General features: G+C 36.5%; 1 protein-coding gene across 2 annotated transcripts in view; it reads right to left on the bottom strand.

Moving 5' to 3' along the window:
- Positions 1-2,855: 2,855 nt before the first annotated feature.
- Positions 2,856-27,713, bottom strand: part of XKR4 (XK related 4) — a gene marked incomplete at its 5' end in the record, with an annotated part of 224,681 nt that continues 199,823 nt past the window's right edge. Inside the window, 2 exons of one of the 2 annotated variants that reach the window (XR_014316938.1) lie at positions 4,497-4,530; positions 5,143-7,335. Coding sequence is in view for 1 of the 2 variants with exons in the window: in XM_082753622.1 (XP_082609748.1) it covers positions 6,389-7,335 (947 nt within the window). Of the gene's footprint in view, positions 7,336-27,713 lie in introns of both variants that reach the window. The other variant, XM_082753622.1, reaches the window with a different exon arrangement.

Raw genomic sequence — 27,713 nt, 5'->3', positions numbered from 1 at the left:
ATTCCTCATGTAGAAAAGCTGCTGGCATGCCTAGGGCTATGGCGTGCCCAGAAGCACAATCGAGAAGCAATTGCTTCCAAAGCTGTATGAAATACAAGGCTAAAATCTACAGATACAAATATGTTTGTATCCATAGCAGTCATATCTTTGTTTGTACGAATGTAGAGTGTAGTTACATTGTCAAATCCATTGCATTTCTAAGTTTATCCCAACTATTCCTGGAAATGAGAGTTTTGGTTAGGTTTTATTTTTTTGGTTGTTTTTATCTTACAGTGCCCTGCATGTAGAGGTTTAAATTTGATCTTAATCTTGGCTGGCCACTCATCTCACAATTTCCTGCAAATATTTATCAATTCATACAGCACCTATAACTCCACTGAAATTATACACAAGCTCCCCTCTTACATCTGTAACATATGCAAATCACCCCCTAAATGTGCTGAAGAGGGCTTTTTTTCCCTGCGTTTTGCATATCTGTCCTCGTTGCTCCAGGATTCAGAGTAGGCACATGGCTTACTAACTAGTATATACGACTTTCTGCATAAGAATTAGATGCTATGCATTCAGAACAAAATGTAAGTACAGGAGCCAAGCTTATGTATTTAGGAAAAATTCCTTTTAATGAAGGTGCTGGTCAGCAGTTGGTTTGTATAAGGATCATTGGAAACAGCTGTGGTTTCATAGACATTTCTTAGTGTCCTTAAAAGATCACAAAATGACAACTCAGTCAAAATGGATATATTCGTAAATGTTTGAACTAAGGAGGAAAAAAAGAAGAAATGTTTTGATTCATGCTGCGGTAGCACTGCTTAGTGTACGTGCAATTATTCACTTGCATTTTTTTCTCATGTTCATACCAGAGTAAAAGTGAAGAAATCCCACCAAACACCTGCAGTGAGGTAAGTATGGTAAAACAGGTTTACAAATGATCCCAGTGGACTGCTCACATGCTAAAAAAGTTTTGCAAGTGATCTGTAAATCAACGACACTATTCCCCTAACCTTGCATGAGCAAGACCTTGTGAGGTCATCTCCATCTCTCCCGTAATGAAGTCTGCTCATACCAGATGTGAGAAATCAGCTTCGATGCAGATCACTCAGCAATCTGAAGCCAAGTGGAAATGATGACTGTATTTCAAAAAATCACTACGTGTGAATTGCAGTAATCTGTTGCCTTTTTTTTTTTTTTTTTTTTTTTTAATTCCCAGACTTAAAAGAATCTGTTCTCATTTTGAGCTTTATCTGTTTTATCAGAATAAAGAGGAATGGATTCAATGCTGTAAAGAAAAGACCTAGCTCTATAAACAATCAAGGGAGGGTTTCATAACATAATGTCTCTGGTATATAAATGGCTGCTTGCCACTTACTCCATTTGGCTTTCTGCTGAGAGCACGGGCTTCATGCAAGCTAGTCTAATTGCTACAATTAGCAAAATTAAATGGCTTATTGTGTATTTAGACAATTCTTCCCACATTCTGCATTGTTACACTGCAGAATTAGTAATTACAGTGTTGAGCTTGTAAATTCATGGACACGTGTTGTGATTATTTTCATCACGCAACCCTTGTAGGGCCTCAACCTAACTAAGCTTGTTTAGCAAGGATGCACAAATGCAATTTAGTCTGCTTCCCACCATGCACAGGAGCAAGAGAGGCAGCAGTAGGACCTCAGCAACCTGCTGGGGTCTTTTCCTTGGCATTGCGCAGGCAGTGCAGGGGGTGCAGAGTTAAATCACATCATCTCAGTCACTCTGGATTACACGACTTCAGGGGCTGAGCAGAAAAGGGACAGTGGCTTTGGGAGCTGAATCACTGGCAGAGCCAACTAAAATTCAGTACAGTGCCATTTTTAAGGCTTCTAAGGAGTTGTATATTCAAGTCACAAATACTTCAAATTTTGTAATGTACTGTTCTAAAAATACAACAGGCTAGTTGTGAACATTTGCAGGCCAATAAAAAGTGAATTAATATGTTGGTTTTTAGAGCGATTGGGAGTCCCTTTCCAAAAATAGCAGCAATTTCACTTTGAACACCACTCATGAATTGCTCTTTTGGAAATATAATGGTACATTGGTGAGACTATCATATATTAAAAAAAGCAGGGTTTAACAGTTCATATATTAAAAATCGCAGCTCCAAAACATTTTTAATTTTCCTCCTCTGCTTAGAACTTTACAAAATCAGGCAGCTGAGGCCTAACATTTAATTTTGGAAGGAAAATTTTCTGTAATCCCAGTGCTATAGAAATTAATTAATAGAAAATTTGTTGATTTGCCAATGACAATAGCATTTATATGCCATCAAGCCCGAATAACCCAAGCACAAAAACACTGTTCTAGCACAAGAAGCATATTTTAACTGACATAAACAAAAGTGGAAATGAGTTTTTTTTTTTTTTCATTATTAAAACTGCATTAAAAAAAAGTATTGCACATATTTTCAAATAACTCTTTAAAAAAGATTATCTTAATATAGAACAAATAACACTTATTTTAAAATAAGACAAACAGTTTTCTTACATTTTCTTGTATGTTTTCTGAATGAACATGGGTATGCATTATGTCTCCTTTACCTAATTAGAGTAGTAACTATTACTTAAATTGCCCTTTTTTTTTTTTTTTTTTTTTTTTTTTTTAATTTTTAGCATAAAAATCCACAGCTCTCAAAATTTTAGGACCAAGCCTTTAATCATATAAGTTACCTTCAGATTTGCTGGCAATTTGTTTTGGTTCATTAGGACAATACTTACATGACATTTGCTTCTAATAAAGAGATGTGATTGCTTTTATTTACCAGAATGTAATTATGAACTTTTTTATTTTCCTGTTAATCTGTAATGGAGTTTAAAAGACCTGATTTCTTTTTTTCATTATTTCAAAAAGAGAAGTTAATTTTTATTTTATTTTTTACTATTGCTGTCTTAATTAAACTTTATTGATAGACCTTAAAATTGTCTGTGTTAAAAAGAATAGTGCATATTGATTATTAACTGTCCCTAAGGCCATCGTAGGATTCCAGTGTGGACTATGTTTAATCTTGACAAGCTCTATAAAAATTCTTACAGCCTTTAAAGTGACTGTTCACAGCAAAGCAAATTAGGAAACTGTCCACATAGTCATCTGAGCATTAAGATTACAATGGCCATCCTGTTCTCAGCACAAGTATCACTGGCATTACAAACATAACAGAGCAAGATTTTGGAGTACAGATTTTGACTTGGTATAAAATGATTTCTCCCCCTTGCAGACTGCATACAGAAGACAAGCTGTGTATGTGTACTGCCACTGCAAATATGTACTGCCACATGTGGCACCGTGCACTCAGAACCTGCAGTAGTTTGCTTGAGATAAATTTACAAGCATTACTAAAAAAAATAAAAAAATATGAAATGATGGGAGGGTAAGGAAAGTAAATGGTAGATATTAACAAACAAATGAACAATGCCTCTGCGTCCTTCCTTCCAAAGCCAAATGAGAGAAAATCAAACAAAAACACCCCAAACTTTCAGAAACCATGCAGTGCAAGCACTGTTCCAGACTGTAACCCTTTAAATTCGTCATTAAGCAACGTTTCTTCAGTTCTGTCAGCCCCAGCCAAAGGGCTTACAGCTCCAAGGAACAGTGAGGCAGGATGAGAAAGACATCAGAAGAGGACAAGGCTTGCTGGTAGCTGTGATGTTGCCCCTCTCCCCAGGAAGTGCCAGAGGGACACAAGAGCCCATGTGGAGTGAGAGCACTGCCCATGGTGCCTCACTCATGCTAGCATTTCTAATTACTAAAGAAGTAGCAAACACATAGAATGGTTTCCCAAAGAAACCCTCATGTCTTGGGTTACAAAGCCTACAATTTGCCTTGTTTGCAAAGGAAAACGGCATTTTCTTTGTGCGACCCAGCATTGGATTCAGGAGTGAAGGTTCTACTGAATTTGTCTGGACAAAGGGTTTGCTCCCCATATCGTTTTTTAGCAATCCTTGCAGTGGTATATATATATATATTGACAAAACATGAGAGCTTTTCTCTGTACAATCAAACATATCTGCATGGTGAGAAGGGCAATCACTTTGTACAAAACTTTGCGTTTGAACTATCAAAGAATTATTTTATTTAAAAATGATTATAGAGGCAGCTGGCCAGTGCTTAATTCGAAAATACCTAAGAAACCCTTCAAAGATGGGTGTTTTCTGATCTGCACAAAGTTCCTTTAGGCTTGCAGGTTCCTGCACTTCTACAGATGTTTTGTTTTGAGGAACTCACCCCAGCAAAGATCAACAGATATTGAACATTTCACTAATAAAAAAAGTCAACATTAAAAATGGCTAATTGAACGCATACAAATAAACAAAGGTGTGTAACCTCTGCTCTTTCATAGTACAAATATTAATAACAGGAAAGACTGAAATTTACCCAGCAGCATATACAGCAGTGACTACACTGAATATACCTGACAGTGAAGATTAAAACACCAATCATCAGGTCTTCTCCATCCTGACAATGCCATTTAAAACAGTAACTCTTCAGTTCTGCTTCGCTTTCCTAAAACGGATGGAAATAGTTATAGCAAATTGTTTCTTATGGAATTGCTTGGTGTCTTTACAAGCCACTTTCATTAGAAGCAGGATCCACGGTTTATGGAGTTTTCTAAAAGTACCCATGTAGGCTTTCATATGGCATTACACTGCAAAACAAATCCATAATGTGAAAACCAGGTTTGTATCAACCTGCAGAAGCTAGTTGATAAAATTCATGGACCAATTCTTAAAATCTAAGCTATAAAGAGAATGAAATGTATTAAAAGATTTGAGGTTTATAAAAAGTAACCTTTTTATATCATATTTTTACTTTACAAAAATATTGAAATAATTCATGAGTTTTTCACTCTGCACCAGCTTTAAAAAAAATACTATCAAATTTTGACTTGCACCTTTAATGCATCTGAAAGCACCATCAGGGGATACTTTTAACATAAAGAAGGATACCATTGACTAGATTTAGGGAGGTATTTAAAACCCAAAAGCTTGCAGCAAAAGCACTCTATTACAAGAGATTCAATGTAATTTTTAGACATATCTGGAAACAAGTCTTGAACAGGCAGAAGAGGGTCTTCCACATAGCTTGGTTATATTATACTTCACTGAATATACTTACTAAGAGGTGGCTGAAAGCCTTTAAAAGACATCACTTTCACCTTGGATGGGAATAAACAGAGCTGTCTCTACACGTTGAGAACTGGATCTCTCCTTCCTGCTTCTTGGTCTCGTAGGGCTCGTGCCACTTGTTATCTGTCCCTCAGACAATATCAGTCTTGCAGTTATACAATGTTTGGCACTAGAAGGGTATGGCATGTCACAGTCTTTTGTCACCCCTGCATACATTCACACACTGAATCATGCATTCACAGTCTCGAAACAGAAAGAAGTTTCAGTGTGTTCATCTCTTTGTAGTTTCTTCTGAAATCTCTGAATGGGGTCCTCCAAAAAGTTTAGAATATGAAAACTATACTTCCCTGTTCTTTTACATATATATATATATTTTTTGCAGATTGAACACTGAATCATGATTATCATTTAATTTACATCACTACGTGCTAGAGCTCCTTATTTCTCCTGAAAACCATAAGTGAGCTGCATAGGATTTCTGTTGAAAGCAACATAAAGAACTTAAATTGCAGTTAAAAAGACTTTGAAATTCCACAGAAAACAAAAAGTTCTGGTGGTGTCAATGTTTATGAGCTAATTGATCAGAATTTAGTTTATTTTCCATTTATAACCTTACAAAGAAGATGATGTATCTTTTTATTTAATAACTATTTTGCAAACCTATTCTAACCTGAATGGTCTATTTATGGGATGTTGAAGACTATTATGCTCCTATTTTTTTTTTCCCCAGAAACCAGTTTTAATAACAGCAACATTGCGTGCTACAGTTTTGTTATTTTAGAAAAGTTTTTGTTTGTTTGTTTGTTTTTGCCATTGATTATGCAAATATCAATCATTCATTTCTAAAGTAAAATGCACTACTGGCTAAAGGTGAAAGCTCTGGTCTGAGCCTCCTTATTGGTTTGCCTGTAAGTACCGTGCAGTCAGAGTTTCATAGCAGCAATGACTCATGGGTGAGTTTTCCCAGATGGAGTAACCGATCTTTATGTGTGGGTGAGTGTTTTTTGTTTGTTTGTTTGTTTTTTGAGGCTTTCAGGTGATGCTGCTGTACCAGTGTCCTGCAGGCAGACTGCACACAGTGGATCAAATGATAATCATGATGGTAGCCAGACTAAGAACACTACAGCTTGCTGCTCTACTTGTTGTATGCGGTTTAGGTAAGCCTACAGTCCTACCGTCAACCCTTAACTGGGACTGTAACACCGGAGCTTCTTCAAGCTGTGTGTTTGTTTCGTTTATAATGTGGTTTCATATTCCAAGCGCTCCTGGATGAGGGCATCATCTTTATACTGTAGCCGTGGAGGAGCAGGGGAACATTCAAATGCTAAGATTGCCTTCCTCAGGCTTCTGTCCAACACGTGTCTCTCCCAGGCTGGGTACCTGTTCCTGAACAGGTCGATTTTAATGACTGACTCCTCAATCCTTGGTGGCCGGGATGAAGGTGTGGACGGTGCAGTAGGTCTCACCTGAAACACAGGCACACACCCATCCCGCTCCGCAAATTTTTGATCCCGCTCGCTTGTGACACTCCGGTTGTTGGAGATGGACCGGAGAGTGTTTGTTGCCACTTCTGTGGGTAGGGTGAAGGCAGCTGCAGGGTCCTCACAAGCACAGCTTGGCGACTGCCCAAACCTTGGTCCGTTGGGATGAAAGAAGGCATAGTACATTAGCATAAAAACAATGCCTGTTAAAAAGCTGCTGAACACTACGCACAGTGCTGGTATGGCAAATGCATCAGAGATTGGTGGAGCCTTGTACAGATACCAGAGAGCACTCAAGGCGGTGTTTTCCAAAAGGATCACAAAATAGTAAATGAAAAGCCTACAGCGTGTCCTTCCTTCCTTGACATTGAACCAGCTGAAGATATAGATTATCCCAACAACCATGTCAAAAACTATCTCCTCCCATTTGGTGATGCAAAACTCTGTCTCGCAGTGGACAATCCAGAAGGTCATGATGCACCAGTGGAGCACGATGAAGATCCCAAAGTACAGCTGGAAAACCGAGGCAAAGAGAGCAAAAGTAATGACCCTTGCTGCAATGGTGAAGAAATGCCAGCAAAACTGGATTATAACAGCCATATAACTGATGGGTTTCTTGTCATCACGGGAGTCACGGAGAGCCTTTTGGTACGAAGCCAAAGCCCAAGCCAGGGATACAAGAGATGCTGCAGCAGTAAGACCTAGGAGGAAACAGGAGATGCAGTTAAGGCATAATGAGTATACCAGCACTTGGTTGAAACCAGTGACATCCTTGTGGGTTTAAATGCACTCTTTGCTACTCAGGTTGTAAAATCTCTTCCTTCTCCTTTAACTCAGCCAGGAATGAGAAGTTGACCTCTATTACTGAGGTTTCATTGCCCTTACAAGCATACTGGCATGTTAGATACACACGAACATGAGTGGCTAGCAAACTATACTCTGAAATGCTTCTTTGGCAATTTTATATTTGAAACAAATTCATTAATTCACAATTTTGAGCAAGTCAGAAATGGGTAACTGTCAACTGTGCAATTTAACAGAATCTGCTATTGTTATTGTTTTAAAGAATATGATTTTCCTGATTTTGGTAAGTCATTAAAGAAGTACCATATAAAGCAACCAAGACTTTCTAACTAACTATTAATCATTAATTACTTTTTAATTACAATCCTGTATGCAGTATACTAAATCAATAAAAATGTAAGCACATATCTAAATCTTTGAATTAAAGTAATGTAACTCCTGTTATATCAAAGTTTAATTACCTTACTTTTTTTAAGAGAAAAAAAAAATGCCTATTTTGATATTTTCACCACATTTTAACAAAATTTTAGTAAGTAGAAAATGTCAGCATGTCATTTTCATACAATTGGAGGTTAAATTAATTTTAGAAATATTGGAATTTTCTACTGAATTAAAATTCTGAGTACAGATTTAATTAGTAAAGAGTTATGAATTAATGTTCATATAGCCCTGGTATATCCCATATATCACAGAATTACCTATTTATAAGGCCCTGGATTATAATGTTTCTGAAATGCCTATCAAATATTTTTTATAAAAAGTATCCAATACAAAAATATTCCTCATGAGATTTTCAATCTTTTTTTTGTAATGACTTCTATTCACTTGAAAATACAAAAATAGTGAAAATAGTGAAAAAAAAAATAATAAAAGGTTGGTTTGCAATTGAATCTAATTTTTAAACTAATCTGTTACTTATATTCAGAAGTGACAATTCCAAAGCCAAAAATACACCTTACATTCCTATCTAAGTGGGGATATAGTTCTGAAAAATTATTCAAATGCTTAGGACATACAGCATTCTATTGAAAGGAATAATTCTTCTTTACTAGATTATTAATTTTTATTTACTTAGGACCTGTATGAATGCTTTGGATGGAAAGGAAAATTCAATCAAAATGCAGAAACTCAGACTTTGAAATGTATTTATTATTCAAATAAAATTTTGATGAATATGCTGTATATAAAGGAAAAATGTATCAAAAAATGTTTTTGTATACTTAAAACTGGTTTATTAACAGAGCAAATTTTATACACAGTTAATCAATGAATTCATAGTCCATAAAAGATAATGATATGTCAGCTTACTTGATTTCTAAATAGTTCCTTAACTTCAGGCTAATTAGTGAAGTAAATAAAACTGAAATGAAGAAAACATTTCTTTTGTCTGCTGTTAAAAGCTGTTTAATCATTTCAACAACCTTTGGATGTGGATGCATAGCAGTTGTCTTCCCTCTCCAATAGCTTTATTTAGTTACTAACTATCAAGTATATATTACTTAAATATTATAAATTTAATGCATATTTTATAAATAAATAGTAAATCTAAACCTACATAAGTATTACCCTTCTGAAAAAAAAAATAAAAAAGACCAGAAAAATATAGGTTATGGAAATGATGGAAAAATTCTGAAGGAAAAAAAAAAGTTTATTTATTTAAGCAATCCACCTGGTTTAACCTAGTAAGATTTTGCTCAGTAAGTAGTACACAGGGGTTCATTGCTTTCAGGAGGGATTGTTTTTGCCAATGTTTCTCCCTCAGTCACTGGCAGGGCGCTAATTATGTTGTGAGCTCCTATGAATCCATGAATTTATAAAGCCTTTTTAAAAAAATAAGATTAAAAAAAAAAGTAAGCAGTACTACAAAACAAGCTTAGGATTCCATAAAACATCATCATTCGTCTTCCTACATAGATGTCTATATGTCAAAACACTAACATTACTTCTGGAATCCTCCTTCACACCAAGAATAAGCAATCAACAAGCAAGACAGGAAGGAGACATAGTATAAATTGTATTTTCATTTCTGATGTGTACATTTGCTTTTCATGCTGGGCTGCCTTTCAGTGACCATTATCTCTGGAGGCAACATTAACACCTGAAAATGTAGATTCTCGTGTTCCTGTAGGAATGCTTTAAGTATTTCTGAAAATAAAACACAATTAGTTTCCCTTATGAAATGAAAAGTTTGGAAAAGTAGATAAATAGGATAAAGGATAAGAGAATCTTGCAATACCATTGAACCAGTCTGAGCAAGAGCTCAAAAATAGCATTATCAGCATAGAAAATAATAATGTGAGAGAAATCCATACATTTTCTTTGCAAATCTAACTGTAATGACCTCACATGCTCCCCCAGAGGTTTCTACAGATATCATCAGTTTTGCATTAGGAGGTGTAAAATCATTCATTAATGTGCACAGAATATTCCAGATAAAATGTTAAAATTCATAGGAATTTCCAATGTTCTAATGCTAATTAATTCACAGTCATTTTCTGTGACAGAAAAAAGCAAGTACAATAGCAAGGTAAGTCAGTTATTTAAATAGTCATTAATAGGGAAACATCCTTGGCTTTTACAGAACAAACTCAGGGATACTGACATAATACAAGAGGGAAATGGTGACAAGAGAATGCACAAAATTAAAGAAACACAGCTCAAAGTATTATGTATCTACTCTTGCACTATTGTGTTAATGGTGTTAGAGATATAGAGTTAAGATAAGACTAAATGCTTCATGGGCACCATCCATTTTTCTTTATTGATGAGACCAAGTACTAAATAATAATTTTTTTTTTTAATAATATTAATAATAGGAACTATAATTTTAAAGTGAGGTAAATGGCAGTTTGCTATTAAAGAAGTTTTGTAATATAAACAATTCACTGGGAATGGTTAGCAAAACTGAATTATTGTGGAACTGAATGGATAATGAATGATTTAGAACCTACAAATGCTTTTTTTTTTTTTGAGCATGTGCTCATAGAAATCTCCCTATTTCAAAATAATTACTATAAAAACAAATGTTTAAAGGCACTAAAATGGCATCAGGAAAAAAAGGACAGGATTTTCAATAGTCAGAAGGGAAGACAAATAATTTGTGACAAAGAAGGTGGTTTATCTTCAACAGTTGGGAAGGCTTAGTTGCCATTCAGAAATGAGAAGATGACTGGAGCCAGCTTTGTGGAGTCTAAGCTCATAAAGAACAAGCATGGGTTTTCCTTTCAGGCTCGGCACTGACTCTTCAGGCACCAGCGCAGCTTTCTGGTATATTTCACAGTCTCATATTTCAGTCTTATATTAAGGGTCTTGATCTTGGAAATCAAGATTAACTAGCCATTCTAAGTGAAAATATACTCAAAAAGTATATGCTCAACCATTACAGACTATTAAAAGTCCAGGAAAGCACAAATTCCTAAACTGCCCTTGCGAAACATGAACATATGATCCTGTTTCTTCCTTTCTGAAGAACCTTTAATTTGTTTCCACAGGATGTGAGAGCTCTTTAGTTCTGCCCTGAAGAGGAAACTGTCTTTGAACAGGAAAAAGATTACTTCAAATACTACATGAGGCAAGTGGTGCTTTTCTTTGTTTCTAAAATGTACACTTGAAAAAATCTGAATAGCAGCTTGACAATTGTGAATGTACTTATCTATTGCAAGCCTTTGTAGTTTAGCCTACACACAACAGTCTAAATAGTGAAAATAGTCAGTAAAACATTGCATTAGCACAACTTTCTGTTAAGAACCAATTAGAATATGTTCTGAGTAAAAAAGGCAATTTAATATATATATATATATATTTTTCCTGTTAACAGTTTAGCATTACTTAATTATATTAACTGTATAAAGAAATGACAACTTCATAATCATAAATGACTTTCAGATGTCCTTGAGGTAGTGCATTTCCTATTTGGAAACACAGAGCAGAGTTGCCTTAATTGAACAATAACGTCTTTCCCTGGAAATAAGTAATTTCTCCATATGAGAGACGTTCTTTCATTTTGAGAGTGTGGCATGTATGTATTAGTACTGTAAATATAATTCATAATAAACAACAACAAACTACAGCTCATTAAAGACAAGATAAAAGCCACTAACATGATTTTCACAAGTGAAAGCAAACAAAGGGAAAAGAGAATGTATACAGAGCTGGATACATTTACAAATGTGATATTATTTCAGGGAAACAAACTCAGATAGCTACAGGAGTGCTAATGAAGTTCTCCTCAATGGTATTTGTGAGAAATCTGACTGAAATGTTTTGTTCAAGAGTAATCCAAATAGAATTGCTCACAACAGATAGGGCTTTCCATACTACATCTCTGCTTGACAATCACAACTTAATTGCATCCTGCTGACACCTCTGCCTTTGCATTATAGTTCTTCCAAACATGTAAAATTTATTTAACTTTGAGGAAAGCAATTCAATATCTAAGCAGCATATACAATTTACTGGTTTGTATTTTCCTTCTGCTCCAACAATATAATCTTTTGACTTGAGTACATATGAAAAAATCTGTCTCATTCTTATGTCAATTTTATCTTATTCCTGATTTGTATTTGAGTGCATTTGAAAGCTAACTCAGATTCACAAACTACTTTTAATCTAATCACATTAGTCTGTAAAGCCTCTATACAATAAGCAGACAATACCTCAGGTTAGCTGAAAACACAAGTTAATGAATTGATTAGAGAAAGTGCTCCTTGACGTAAAACCTAATTTCAGAAATCTAACGCTTGCCAATGCTTCTCTCTCTGCTTCATCCTCCTTTTTAAACTTGTACTCATCTTGCCATTTCCAGGAGTAAATTCATGCTAAAAGCAGGAATAACAAGCACAGCAGGACATCTGGGAATGAAAACTTTGCCTGAGATCTGGAACTATGAAATATTTTTAAAGGAAACCTATTTTTATGAGCCTCCTACCCGGTTGGAGAAGTGACAATATATGCAACCAAGCTTCCAGGTGCTTCGCTGAAACAAAGCCAAGAATCTCTAGCACTTATAGTTCGCCTTCAGGCCCTAATCCTGTAGGAAACAGTATATCACAACTACTCCCCTCCAGCTTCAGAAAATGATTTGCTATATTTACACAGCCTTTACCAGGCTGTTCTGTGAGTACTTGTGGTGGCCTTGCAGACAGCCCAACAATAGTCTATGGGTTTCTGTACTAGTTCTTTTATTCCCATGCACTAGCACAGCAAGGTACAACACGGTATATATACTGTACAGCCACACGTGGTTTAGTAGACAGGTCACTTTGCATGCTCCAGGGACAGTTTTTGGCCACGTCTGGGACTGTGTGTCCAAGTTCTCAGTGTGTGTTTCGTTCTTATGGATCTCATTCTCTGACCAAGACTGTGAGATGAAACCTACAGATGAAACTACTATTATCTGAAGGGATAACTATTCAAACTCTTGCCCTCACCTGGGTTATTTTTTCCCTTGGTGACTGAAGGTGTGGGCTGCTGCGGTAAGATATAGAACTGTCTTGAAATATCCATACTGGAATCCATCCTCACAGCCTCAAGAGCCTGTGCTGTGGACTAACTAAAGACAGTTGCTGTAAATCAGCACCGCCTGTTTCCAGACAGCTTTTCTGTAGCAGACGAGGCTTCATGGCTAGGAATGTTTCACATGCAAGGAGCCTTGCTGACACAGTCTTTGACAGCACATGCCACTAGCTTAATACCTGCAGCCAGGTCTAACCCCCTAAATATGCAGGAGGACAGTGAGGCTTTGTTGGCCTTGTTGTCATGAACAGGCTCCAGGGTTATTTTGCATAAGCAAGCTGTTAACACTAGCAAGTTAGTCTTATATTAGCTGTCTTTGCTTACAGTCTTTCTGTGTAATTGAAGCAAAATGCTTGGGGTCAGAAAAGGATATATTTTTTTCCTTACTTGCCACTGATTGTGCCCAGATAGAAGAGGCACCTTACTGAAATACTCCATTTCTGTAGTTTTGTTTGGACCATTCCTGCTGCATACTGGGGTGGGGTAATGCAGCGTGGGGGATGACAGGAACACTTCCCCATTGAGATGTAAATGGGATTTATGCTTCATATTACTTCTCTTAGCATGTTCAGTAAAGCTTAGAGAACGTGTTAGCATATATAAGAATAGCTTCTCCCATGCAGCTGCTTTCTACAGATACTTCCTGATGAGACAACTTCCAGCTCTTTCTTTAATTTAACTCTCCACAGCAACTCATCTTTACCCTGGAAGCCTAGGAAACATTATATGCACTAAATCAGTTACAGTCAATCTTACTCATTTAACAGACTCCTAATCTTTTTCCAGTGCTGGTTCAGATTCAGTGTGCAAGACCAAGGTCAACTGCCAAAAGGTTGGCTTATCGCACATGCCTTTACCAGAACCTTGGGGTCTGTACCAGACACCTGCCTAATGGTTTGGCTCTGGCTGCACTCAAGGTCATGTTCGCCTTAGCAAATCTGTTAGATGTACTGTTGAGATACTTCTGCTGATCAGTAATACTGATCACAACTTTAAACAGGTCCAAAGGTATACCTGAATGGTGATCACAATTTCATTTCAGGTTAGTTAATATGAACATATCTTCCTTTGCCTCTCCCCCATTCCAAACTGCATGAATTTTGTTGCTATTATCTCAGAAGTTATTTTGGAAACTGAATAAATGAAATGAATAAAATCTACTATAGATAAAAAATAATAAAAACCCAACAACTCAACTTAGCCTGCAGGGACCACAGGGACTATTAAAGCTGAATCTTTCTTGTATTTTGGGGGGACTTTTCTTCACAGGCAGCTAATGATAAATGGTTTTGGGGCACAGCAACTAAAAGCTCTGATACCACCTCATCAGTCTGTAAACATAATTGACACACTGCTGGAATATGCTAACAAATGCCAGTTACCAGGTGACTGAGCATGCTGGGTGATCTCTCTCACAAATGTTTTCCTAATATTTATTAGTTTCTTGCTCTCCTAAAGCCTTATAAGTTAAAATTTAGGAGTCCTTATTAGCCAGTAATCAAGTCCAGTCCTTCACAGGCAGTGACAACTGTTGGGTACTCAAGTATGTCACGCAGTCTGCACACTGCCAGGCTTGGCAAGACAGCTTGAAATAATTTGGCGTGTTGGTAAGCTAAACTTAGATTTCTGTACTCTCACAGCTAGACTCCTTCTTGCCTGTTAGGTAATTTGGAGTCTTTATATTCCAGTGAAGTATGTGCAGCATAAACATACCCACTGACTTCAGGCTCATTTCCATGATTAGCACATTTCTTCTGAGGCAAAAAGTGCTTTTGACATCTTGAAGCTGCTGCAAGGAGGTTATAGAAATCAAGGGATTATCAGGAGGGTGCAGCAACCCTGAGCAGAGCAGAGCCCCTGCCACTACCTCTTGAAGAGAAACAACATCATGACAGCTTATTGCTATGCTAAAGATATGGCACCATCTACGGGAGAAGGGTCCATCTGCACTGCTTGGTTCTGTAAGCTGCACAGCTGGACACCTCCCATAAAGTCAAGGGCAGAAACAGTAACAACTCTCCCTGCTACCTAACAGGGGAAAGATAAAATGGTGTACTCCAGTAGACACATAAAACATTCCGTTAAAACATATCAGATTTTATGGATATTTTCATATTCCTAAAGAAAATCTAAATTAAAGAAAGAAAGTAGTGCTGAGTCTACAACAGAACATGAACAGGGAGAAAAGTACCATTAGCATTTTATGCTTTCTTTTGCAAAGTCACTGTGGTACATTTTCTCTAGGTTCATATGCAGGTTTTTCTAGCTCACAGCCAGACCCTGGAGGCTGCTCACTCTACGTGTGGACTGAACCCATACATCTAAAGCTGTCAGGAAAGTAAAACTTCAAAATAATAATTCTCAAAGCAACAATTAAAAAAGATATAACAAACAACTATACACAATTTTGAAGGAAATCGGTTAAAGTGAAAATGTGGTGATACTAAAAATAGTATTTGTTTCCCTCCCAATCAATCCTACAGAAAACTATTTTCCAAAGTACTGGGAGTTTTTTGCAAGTGGGGGGAGAGGTTGCAGGGGTGACCTCAATGAGAAGGCACCAGAAGCTGTCCCGTGCCAGACACAGCCAGTTCTAGCCAGCTTCAACACAGCCACTGCAGGACACAGCTGAGCCCATCAGCCAAGCTGGTAGTGCCTCTGTGGAAACATTTAAGAAAGGGTAAAATTGCCAGATAGGCAGAGGAGGAAAAAAAAAAAAAAAAAAAAAAAAAAGAAAGAAAAAAAAAAGAGAATGGAAACAACAGTCTGAATATCATGGTTCGAGAAGAAGGAGAGCAGTAGTGTGAGCTCACACTGCAGCCTCTGGAGTACCCCGCACCACAGCAGCTGAGTACGTCCTGAAGGACACTGCAGCCTGTGGAGGACAAACTGCAGGAGCTTTTTCTGAAGGAAATAATGAGGGGCACCCATGCTGGAGCAGAGGAAAAGTGTGAGGAGGAAGGAGCAAGAGAGGCAGTCTATTATGAACTGACCACAACTCCCATTCTCCATCCACCTGTGCCATGCGTCAGGGAGTAGAAGGAACTGTTGGGAACAAAGGAGTGAAGTTGAGCTTGTTAAAAGAGGGTGTGGGAGAAGGCAGTGTTTTAATTTGTCTTTGTGTCTATTTTAAGTTCAACAACTTTTCCACAAGTTGAGTCTATTTTGCCTGTGGTGGTAACTGGTAAGGGAATCTCCCTGTCTTTATCTCAACCCACAGATTTTTTCATCCCATTTTCTTCACCTGCTCTGTAAGTAAGCACCTGGGTGGGCGTCTAGCAAGTCAACCCACCACATCACTGCAATATATTTCTGCATGCACAAACCATACCTGTAGCTATTAAAAAGTGACATTCAGGCTTCAGGGACCAGGCTGTACCTGTTCCTTCCAGGACTATTTAAGAAAAATAATGTTTCCTTGTACAGGAATACATAGCAACATACCTCAAATTCTGTGAACCTTCATCCCTCTGAAGTGTTTTCTGCTACCTGCCAGCTTCCAATAAGTCACTGGCCACCTCATACAATTGATATCTGAGACTTTCAAAACTTCCACATGATTTCCTTAGATTTATTTAGATGATGTGGGAGCAGAATGCACCTAATACCAGGAGTTACTACAATAACAGGGTTTCTTTTTCTGTAGAGAAAAGTATGAGTTCTGGAAAAAAGAAGTTTTACCTTAACTTAGTCACAATAAATTTACTATCTTCTCATTTTTTTTTAGTGAAACATGCACCAAGATTGATTTCTAAGTAATGCATTTCATATATATATGTATCTTTAAAGTTAGATAGGATGATGATAATTAGTGTACAATACAAATCACAGAGCTTTGCCTCATACAGAGTGAATCCCATACTCCCATACTTGTTTTAAAAAAGGGGCATAGTAATTCAAACATTTAAAATAAGACTGGAAAACATTCTACCAAGGGTTATTTACCTTCACTTTAAAAATGCACTTTTTTTTTTTTTTCCTTTTTTTTTTTTTTTTTTCCCCAGCTTAACTTCTTCTGTCCATCTACCTTTGGTATTCAGTCAATAATTGGCTAAAGTTCTGTACAGCTTATATGACTTGAGTATAATGTTTCAAGGACCTTCAGAATTTTAAAAGCAAAGGTTTCTAGGACATTGGTTTGTTCGCTTCTTCACTTAGGAGCCCTCAATACCTTTAAAATAGCACAATGCAGGGCACCCTGAGAGATATGTAAGTTATCATTGAGTAGCATTGCTCAAGATATGATGGTTAGGGTATTAATCTACAAAAAAGACTCAGTCCTTAGTAGCATTTCCAAGTAACTGTTTTTAAATGAATAGAACATTTTTTGTGTCCAGATATGTAAAGACTAAACACTGGAAGAGAAACACTTTGAAAGTCCCATCATATATAGCCCTTAGAATGACTGCTTAAAGCATTTTCCTGATAGCTCTAAGGCTCTTTATCATCTGTTAGCCATCATATGGCTAAATGAATATCCATAGAAATATCAAAGCAAGTTTAAAACAAATGTTAAATACACAAAAACAATTTTTATAAGCCTGAAATGAGATGGTGAAAGATATATGTTGTTACTATTAACCAAACTTTCTGATGTGTTTTCTAACAGCCTCCCACAAGCAAAACATTTTGAAACGATCATACTGGCTGAAATGTGGTGGCACAGTCAGGAATAGCATTTGACTGATCCAAACTTTCTACCTCTTCTAAGTATTTCTTTCAAGAGACTCTGAATATCATAAAATACACATAACAGTGTTACACTAGCTCTAGAAATGTCTATTAAATTTTGGGAAAGGAAGGGCTAAATCAATGTTTCAAATATAGCAGAGATTTTTTCTCAGATACTGTACTAGCAGCAGCCAATATCCAACACAGTGAAGACTAGAAGCCAAGATATATTTTGCTGGGAAAAAATATCAAAAATGCCTTGTACAAAGTCTTATCAAAAATCCATAACATGGGACCAGCTCACTGGCAATGAAACACTACATGCAGGAACATGAAGCCATTACTCCCCTTAAATCTCCTTAAACCGTAAGTTTAGGATTGGTTTTCAGTGGTTTGTAAGCTTGTATTGACTTTCTGAAAAGGGAAAATTTCTCCCTAATTAAACAACTGATACTTCTCCTACTTGCACATTACAGTTAGTCTGAAGTTAGTACATTATGAGACATAATTTGTCTAAGAAATATTATATAAATAATCTTTTTTTTTTTTTTTTCAGTGTTTGCTCTTTTAAGCTTATCTAAGCTTTTCAGCTCTGAAGAGATCCTAAGGATAATGTCTGATACGGTGCTTTGGGACAAAAGGCAATTAGCATCACTCTGAAAAGGAAATCGATTTAGCATTTGTGCAATCCTTAGCAAAGGAAAAGCTGGAACTGCTAGCTTTATCTGGTACATTGTGATATTTAAGTTTCCCCTGGATCAAACTGAGATAATAAAATTCTCACTCTTTGTCACGTTTCTTTCACTTTGACAGACTTCATATACTTTCTTTTCACAATAATTTGTTAAATAGACTTTTCTTTTTTTTCCTGTTAATGGAAAGCTAATCACTAACCTTGCCTCCTTCGCAAAACAAAATCCATATATTCACCTACTGTGTAGATAATGTAAATGGAAGCAAAATCTAAATGATTTGAATAACATTCAATGTATTGTGGGGAGTTCAGAGATTAATTCTGGTTCTGGCTCATGCCCAGTTTTGGGTTATTTTAGGTATCATGTTTATGTCTTTGTCTTCAATATTAGTTATAAGGCTATTAATTACTAGTAAGGAAGCTCTCCAGCTATATTTTTACCTATGTCTGATATATCTAGATATGTCTACTTGATATCTGTTGGTAAATATTATGTATCTCTGTACAATTTATATGTACAGTATATTTAGATTTAGGTATATAGACACAAACTGGCATAATTTGAAGCCTCCAAATAAAATATGATTTGGCATTTCCTCTGAAAAGCCTTTTCATTATTTAATTGTGGTTTGTGTCAAAAATTGCACTCCACTGCAAGATTAAATTAGTCTAATTTAAATTTCTGATGTTTGTCTAGAAGATTGAGTAATCTTCCCTGTTTCAAGCTCTCTCTCTCTCTTTTTTTTTTTTTTGTTGTTGTTGTTGTCTGTGTGTGTGCAAGTACCCATAGATAATGACTGAGTTACCTAAACTTTTTTCCAATATTCTAAGCTGATCAGTCCCTTATAGTCTTAATATTACAATGGTTGGTTTGGTTATTTATTGCCTTTGAGACGTTTTTGTTCCCCTCCCTTGAACTTCCTTCAGTAGCTCCGTTCTGAGTCCCAGAACAGAGCACAGGCTTTTAGCAGTGGTTCTACTAACAGTGTTCACCGTGGTATGATCACTTCAACACATTTGCTGTGTATCTTCTACACCCATGAATAAAAAGAAGGCTCAAAGCCATAACTTGACAATGACAAAGCTGTTCTCTCTACTGATTACTATGTTATCTTCTGAATCACTGTTTTTCAGGACAGACATTCTCCCTTTCTGTAAGTATTGTCTGTGTTTCTGATTCCCAAATACATTGTTCTGTACTAAAACATATTTAAGTGGATGTGATAATTTTGAGAATTTATTCAGATTGACTTATGACTGTAATCTGTCTCTATTTGCTACCCTCACATCTCTTCAAAAACTGGGAAAACTTAGCCAGTCACTGGAAACCCAGCCAGCTAATACTACATTTTGTCATTCAGAAAATTCATAATGCTATCAAACAAGACAAGGGCAAGGACAAATGTTTGGTAAGTACTGCTAAGCATTTCCTCACTCATTCTTTCTTAATTTTCATGTCCATTGAAATGACAGCTTTTTAATTCATTTAATATGAACCCTCCTCATTGCTACTTCAAATCAAGATCTAATGATTTTAAGTCCCATGAATTTAAAAACTAACTAAATATTTTTTTCATGATAGTTGCTGTTAGAATTCTAACTTGTAACGTTGTCAATGAAAGATAACAAATTTTGCAGAATTCTTCAAAACTGCAGAATTCTATCAAGACTCTAATTCTTTCTTTGCTACCTGGGTATACAGTTAACCTTTCTAATACATTAAACCATATTTATGTCAGGCTAATCTATATTTATTTTTATCTCTCTGCACTTTTTCTTTTACCATTTCTTTAGTCATCTGCACATCAGTCTGTGAAGTTTTAAAAAATGATCAACTGATTTAAACAGAATTTAACACAAATAGATGTTTCAAAAGTATTAAGTTCTGTTAAATGGAGGGAAACCAACATCTAGACAATGGTCCAAATAAGCATTCCAACTGAAAGGAAGACTACAGGCATTTTTATGACTTTAGGCATTTTTATTCCAAGACCAATTAGTAAGTGGATGTGGGCCTGGCAGCTGGTAAATATATCCACATGGATATATCTTTGAACTAACATCAGCAGATATCAGATCTTACCCAGCCAAACCTGGAAACAAGGCAGGGATTGAACAGTACAGTGTGGCAATCCAAGGGATTTGAGTAAAAAATGATGTATTTTGAGGGTAGTGGTTAGCTTAGGGATATGGTTTAGTGGGGACTGTTAGTGTTAGGTCAGAGGTTGGACTCGATGATCTTGAGGTCTCTTCCAACCTAGAAATTCTGTGATTCTGTGACATAGTGAGTGTAGAAGCTACTGCGAGATACAACTATGAGGACATATTATTACTACAGTAGGGAAGAAGGAAACCAGTAGGAATCTTTTTTTTTTTTTGCTTCATTATTTTTGCTGCTTGAAAAGCCTATGAAATTATATTAATAGGCACCCTGCTCTTCTGGAATTTACCTGCTTCTACAAAATCTTATTAACAATGAATGCTCCAGTCTATATACAACTAAAACAGGATCCTAGAAGCTGGAGACAGAATATCTCTGGCTAAGAATAGGGGAAAAAAAATTAAACAGGGCTTTGTAACTGGAAATCAAAGTCTCTCCAGCCAATTAAAAACATAGTTATTCCATGGAAAACAGGAAAAAAAAAAGCCTTCTTAGCCATGTCACAGCTGCCAAATAAAGAATGAGACTCATCACTGTAAAAATCAAACATCATGTTCCAGGTAATGTGGAAATATAATCTATATGCTTATGGATTTTCTCTTTTTTTTTTTTTTTTTTTTTTTTTTTTTTAATACTAAGATACCAATAATAAGCTATATTTTTTAGATAGTGCCATTTAATTTAAATTCTAAGCACTTTGTGGCCAGACTATACCCTACTGAATTTAGCATATTTCTGTTTCTGTTGCTGACTATTTTGGAACAATATATTACATATATTGATAACATCTTAGGAATAAGTGCAGCACTCTTACAATAACTGTGTACTTAAATTATTATTATTTACTTTCAGTTTTAACCTGATTCGTCAGGCAAGATACAGAGAGATTGTTTTGTTTAGGATACAGACAACTTAGGAACACGAGGTTAGATTTGTTACCTTTCTGTTTCTGAAAACTAAGGCCTACAGAGATGCTGGAGTGTGAGCCAATTTTTGCTTTCTCAGATACTCAACGCCTCCTCCTCCTACCACAAAATAACACCTATTATTCCTTAAACATTTTATTCATGTTGGTTCTGCAGCTTTTCTTCCAAGTCTTCATGCCCCTAAAAGTCTTCAGCATCACTTGTATATCCCAAGTGTTCCCTGAGACACCTCCCTTTCCCACTTGTTACCTTATCTACAAGACTTTCCATCAACTCTTTTCCCAGTGCTCCTCATATTTACTGTTTTTCCAGTTTTCCCAACTCATTTGTTTTCTGTAGATGTGCTCCAGACCCCCAGGCCCATCTCACTTGGTGTCTCCATGGCTGTCCCAGCATTAGGATCAGGTGTCCAAGCCTGTGATTGATGGCCTGGGTCTTGAGATGATAACTTTTGGGTTTAGGAATGCACCATGGCCCACCATAAAACCTAGACAGTTATCATCATTCACAATTCTCTCAGTAGCTGGCAGTCCCAGCAACCCACTACTACAGTTTCCAGCCTGTATGTAGACACAGACAGGTTGAACCTAGTTTTTTTTTTTTTTTTTTTTTTGTCAGGCATTCCTCCCAAATCGGCTTACCAACTAGCCTTAGTCCCCCAGCTCTTTCATAATCCTGTTAAACAACTACTTTTTTTTTTTAATTAATTTATTTTTTTTAAATCCTTCTGCAGTTCCATAGGAAACTAATATTCCTGCTAATTTTAAAGGAAGTATTTTAGTTTTATTAACTTCTTATATTTTACTATGAAATGCGCCACTGGAGACAAAGGTCTGCTTGTGTAACTACCAAGTAGTATTCACTGCTTCTTACCTTTTCCAAAGCATCTCTCATTATTTAGTGTGTTTCAGTTCACTTTCTTCTCTTCTGACTAATACTTTTACTTGCTGAATTATGTCATTAGAGTAACCTCTGCCCTGTGCCTCTATTCATTTTTATTACCTCTCTTTCTCATAATGAGATGAGAAAAACTTGAATACAATAGTCAAGTAATCATGGGAAAGTTCTGTGGAATGCAGGAATATATTTGTAGTTATTTGCTGTCACACTGTATTTTTTGTCTGCATTGAAATCATTTATAGTATTCACAGAGTATCTATAAATTCAAAATTTAGCATGAAAATAGGTAAAGTCATTGGCATGATCTCAACATATCTTACTTTCAGTGCAATTGTAAGACTGCATAAACTACATATCTTAGAAGCTTACAGGATATCTGAGGGATGTTCATGCAAAAGTTGTGTGCCAATATCCAGTTAGTAAAACATATTATTTCTGTTCCCAGTATAACATTCACTATCTATGCTGAAAAGGCGACAGAATTTCCCCTTACAGCTCCATTGTATTTCTGTAAGCTCTTCAAGCTGAGCAACATATTACCTCCCAGAACGTGTGTATTCCTGTGAATGGGACATTTTAACAATGCTCTGCAAGTCTAATACATTTTCTCAAAATATTTTAGTATTCTTTATAGACATTACATTGTTCTCAAAATAGCTCATGAAGCACGCCAGTATGACAACCATTTTCCTGATGGATGAACTGAAGGAAAGAGGAATGGAATGATTTGCCTGAAATATCAACATACAAGGGTTTTTCAAGAGGAGGAACCCAGGAGTTTCGAAGCAGAACCTATTACTCTAACCACAAGGGTCATGCCTTCAGAGACACTTCAGAACCAGTTTGGAGTAGACTCCTTGGCCAAACATTCAAACAACAAATGAGCTGCCTTCATTGATACAGTGCTTATCAGTAGGCTTGGGCACATTTGTCCATGAACCAGCAGTACAATCTGTGTCCACACTGCAAAAGCTAGCTTATCAGCATAGATTTGGATCTTCAGAGGCCTGTTTCCTGAGCAATTAGGCTACCAAAAAGATAAACATCTTGCATATTTAGAAGTTCCTGCCAATTAAATACCAATCAATCTACCAAAGGAAATTGGGCTTCAAAAGTAGGTCAAAGCAATAAGGAGAAAAAGCTTTCAAATTAGTCTTCAACAATACTGGGCAATGACAGGGATTTCATTCTTACAAGCCCAATCCTCCTGGCCACAACAATTACAATTCAAAAAGACCACAATTAGCTACTCTTAAGAGCTATATAAATAAAGCTGTTTTTCAGATTATCAACTTTCTATGCCCTATATCAGGAAATGAACTGTTTATCTGCTTAGTACTGCAGGTGGAGTTCTGTGCTTGTACTCACTTGAGCCAGTGTTTAACCACTATCTTCTGAAAATGCTGAGAAAGCCAACCACAAACATTGTCACACCTTTGGGTGAGCATGAGAGAGACTTGCTTGGAGCTTTTCAAACCTCAGATGCCATGCACAAGATTATTAGAATGGTGATAAATTTGGTCAAAACTTCACACTTCTGCCAACAAAATTCTAATGGTTTTCATGTCAATTAACTGGCAATAGCTGTTAGGTGAATGAATTCTTCTTAGGTTAGTTTTACAAAAGTGTAATATTTCAATAGTTTTCATGATCTGAATGAGATTCCTGGACCAAGTATTAATGAGCATAAATTCTATGGATCGTTTGTGGGATTTGGTTTTGTAAATCCTCATGGGCCTTTTGCAAATGTCTTCTCCGGTATACTAAATGTGATTTGAATTTATTATTTCTGATTAATGGCACTTTCCACCATAGTCAGATGTGGTACTCGTGTATTTGTTATATAATATCCATGCCTATATAATATCTATGGTGTTTAAATAGCATTGGCTAAATAAATTTTGGCTTAAATCCATATTTTCTGAAATACTCAACCTGAAGTGGGCAAAGGTTTGCAACTCTTCTTTAAAAAATTCTTTCACATTTTTAGAATAGAAATCAAGCTGCAATTTTATTAGTGTATTTGTAAGTAGAATATTAATAAATTTCCCTAACTCTATAAAAGCTAATGTACACTAGGTATCACCAACCTGAACAGAATTACTACTGCATAGTAATAATAGCCTCAAAATAGAACTCTATAATGTGAGCACTTAAGCCCATATAATGAATGCGAGACTATCACACAGGTATTACTCTGCACCATGTATAATTACAGAAACTGGAGAATATTCTAGGTTTGCAGTTTCTCTATTGTTGGACTGTTTGGTAAACTTGACTGGCAGCTTCTCTGATAATTTTTTTTTTAGCCAGCAGGGAATCAAGCCGTGCAGTCACTTTGAGTGACAGCTAAAGAAAACTGACTAATAAGCTAACACCCCACACTACATTTTAAAGATGCAAATGACATCCAGAAAAATAAATTGAAGTAGCCAATTTGTATTATTAATGGCTTTATAAGGCATACATGATAACAGAACTGAGGAAGAATGGGATAGCAATCCTGGTGGGCTGCACGAAGAAGGTATCCATGGCACAGCACGGGATGCCCTTACATCCCAAAAGGCAAACACTGCATAACTTGGCTAAAATACCACATAATTATTTAAATTATTAATAAGATTAGTTTGCACATTTTTGACTTCCTGGAATGAAGTTAATCAAAGCACCCTTTGCAGTTTTGAAGGCAAATCCTTTAATAATCGCATGTATTTGTTGTACGAAATGTAGGTCCTTGGCCCACAAGGCAGCTGGAGAGAGGAACAAGGGAGTTTGCCAATATGTTAACTTGGTACAAATTAAAGCAGCTTGAAGGTGGCTGTCATTTGTCTTTGCTGCCAACAGTTTTAAAGGACTATTGATTCAGCTGATGAGCTCTGGAGTAGTGTAGCCACGTCGCTCTTCTCCTGGCCATGCTCTTTGCACAGGGAGGAACAGCTACTCGCCTTCCACAGCATCAGGGGATCGTTAGACACTGGAAAGCTCTCCTTCAGTCATTGTCTGTGAATTAAGAACTGCTTGGTGGTGGGAGTGATTGCATGTGTTTGGGAAACAGGTCAGCCTGCCAAGCAATCCAAGCCTCTTCCCTCAAATACAAAGCATCAAAGCCCCAGAAAACTACCTAAGCTAAAGGTTTGATAGAGAAGAGGGTGAGAGAGGAAAGAATGAAAGGTGAGCAAAGGTTATAAACAACTAGAAAACACCTGTGATACCTTCTATGAGGAAATAATAAGGCTTTCCAGAACTGCTTTCAGCACACATAGTCTTTGAACCGGGAGAGGAAAAGGTACTGCAAAGGAACATAAAGAGCTGTTTGTTAATGCAGTTTTCTTTCCTGTGTTGAGTGTTCTTGGCAATACATCACCTTAGGAGTAAAAATATTTACTTTTGTTTGCTGAATGGTGACCCATGGTACAACAGGGTGCAAAAAGAACACATAACGCAGTAGGATTTGAGTCGTGTTAAATCCATCAGAAGAAAGATTTTAGTTGAAATTTGAAACTTGGCTCCAGTTTCAAAAGTAACTTAACCCTGGATCTTTAACTACTTAGGTACTTTACACCCTGATGTCAGTGAGACTTGGAAATTAAAGCACTTCAGATGCTCCTATGCATCAAGATCTCCACATTTAAGAATAACATTGACATTAATGTGCTGTTAGACCCTTACTACATCTTAGAATAAACCCTTGCATTGAATTGTTGGTGCCCTTTCCTGTTTGGAAGCTTTTTGGAATATGTGGGTATTAACCATTACCATTCACCCTTCCTTCTCCTTGCAATGTGGCTGGGGACTACACAGTTAATGCAGATCTTGGTCAGCCTCAGGATGTTCAATATTAAAAATTTCAAAACACTTTTTTTCTTTTTGCCTTATGCAAGAGAGCTGCATTGCCAATATTAAGCACCTGTGAAGCCCTTCAGATAGAAAATAAGTGGAATAGGCTACCTTACATTTCTTGGGCTAATTAGAAGTTGGTTCTTGGTTGCCCCTGTCAGGGTTAATATTTTCGAGAATCTTAAGACTAACTAGAATATTCTAGGTTCTCGTTATTTTATTGTTTTTATCATGAACCTCATAACTGTGTCTTAAAATATAATTATTGATCTAAATCTAGCATCTAGCAAGGATTTCCTAATGCAACATTAATTTCTGTCCTTGCGTTATACCACTTCATAAAATACATTAGGAACGGGCATTTCATTACATGCAGATGTGTCTGGCTTGTGCAGAGACAAAACCAGATTCACTGTCTCAAGCATTTCCTGCAAACGAGACTAACTATAGTTTTTGAACTGGGAAGACCAAACAGGGCACCTTGAGACCACATTGACCTTGGTACCTGGCCGAGGGCATAAGCACTGTTATGGGAAAAATCACAATTTCCCCAAGACTTGAACTATGTTTTTGATGATAGTTTTCTTCTGCTGACTTTTAAATGTTTGTCCTTGCTCTGCCATTTCCACAGGGAAGATGAAGATAGACTCTAACTAACTAGGATGCTTGTATATCCTTTTCTGGTTTTGGTCAGTCATAGACCCATGAATTTGCATATCCTCTGTGATGAAGCTCTTATTTAAACAAAATAGAAATAAATGAAAATTTCAAGGTGAGGTAAAAGCACCATTAGAACAACCTGCTGTGAGGGAGAACACATTGTAGTACAGTGTTTTCATATTTCTAGAGCAGAAGTCCTTAGACAAATTGCTAGTCTACAGATTAAACCTTGCAAAGTGAGTATGAATGGATGTAAGGACCCTTTCCAACAGCCAAAGACCTAAGCACATTCAAACAAGGATTTTCTCTACTTGCCATCAGGTGTGCTAGTGCTGCATGATAACCAGCAGGTAGCATTACTTACAAGGAAATCCAGGCCAATGCAAAGAGGGGCTCATTTGTCATGTATTCAAAGTACAGTGTAAGTCTCATTCTGGCATATCTTCCCGGGGTTATTTTGCCCAAATCAAAGTATAATCCCTCATCTGACCAGGTAAATTATTGGCACAGGTGTAGGGTATAGAAAAAAAAGTAGACATGGTCAGTTTTTCTTCTGAATTAACTGAGTACAGAGGAAGAGAAGAAGAAGCAATGTATAAACTGCTTCACTTTACCATTGCTCACTTACTGTTTGTGACTATCTTCTGCAATCCAAAGGAACATTGTGCCATAAACTTCTCTCTCTCTCTCTTTCTTTCTTTCAATTTTGGTTTTTACTCAGGAAAAAAAAAATCAAAAGATATAGAACATACTTCAGGAATTTTCAAGGTTAATTGTCAAATCTTACATGACACTATGTCAACTTCTCTGTGGTAAATATAGCCTTCTGATTAGCAGACTGTCAACTGTATTTATTTATAAATCAGTGTTCTTAAAAACACATCTGAAGGCTATACTTAGAGGTTGTTCCAC

Source organism: Aythya marila, assembly GCF_965140915.1.
Source record: "Aythya marila genome assembly, chromosome: 2".
NCBI classification, from domain to species: Eukaryota; Metazoa; Chordata; class Aves; order Anseriformes; family Anatidae; genus Aythya; species Aythya marila.
The sequence above is the reverse complement of the archived record's forward strand: the minus strand, read 5'-3'. Positions and strand labels throughout refer to the sequence as shown.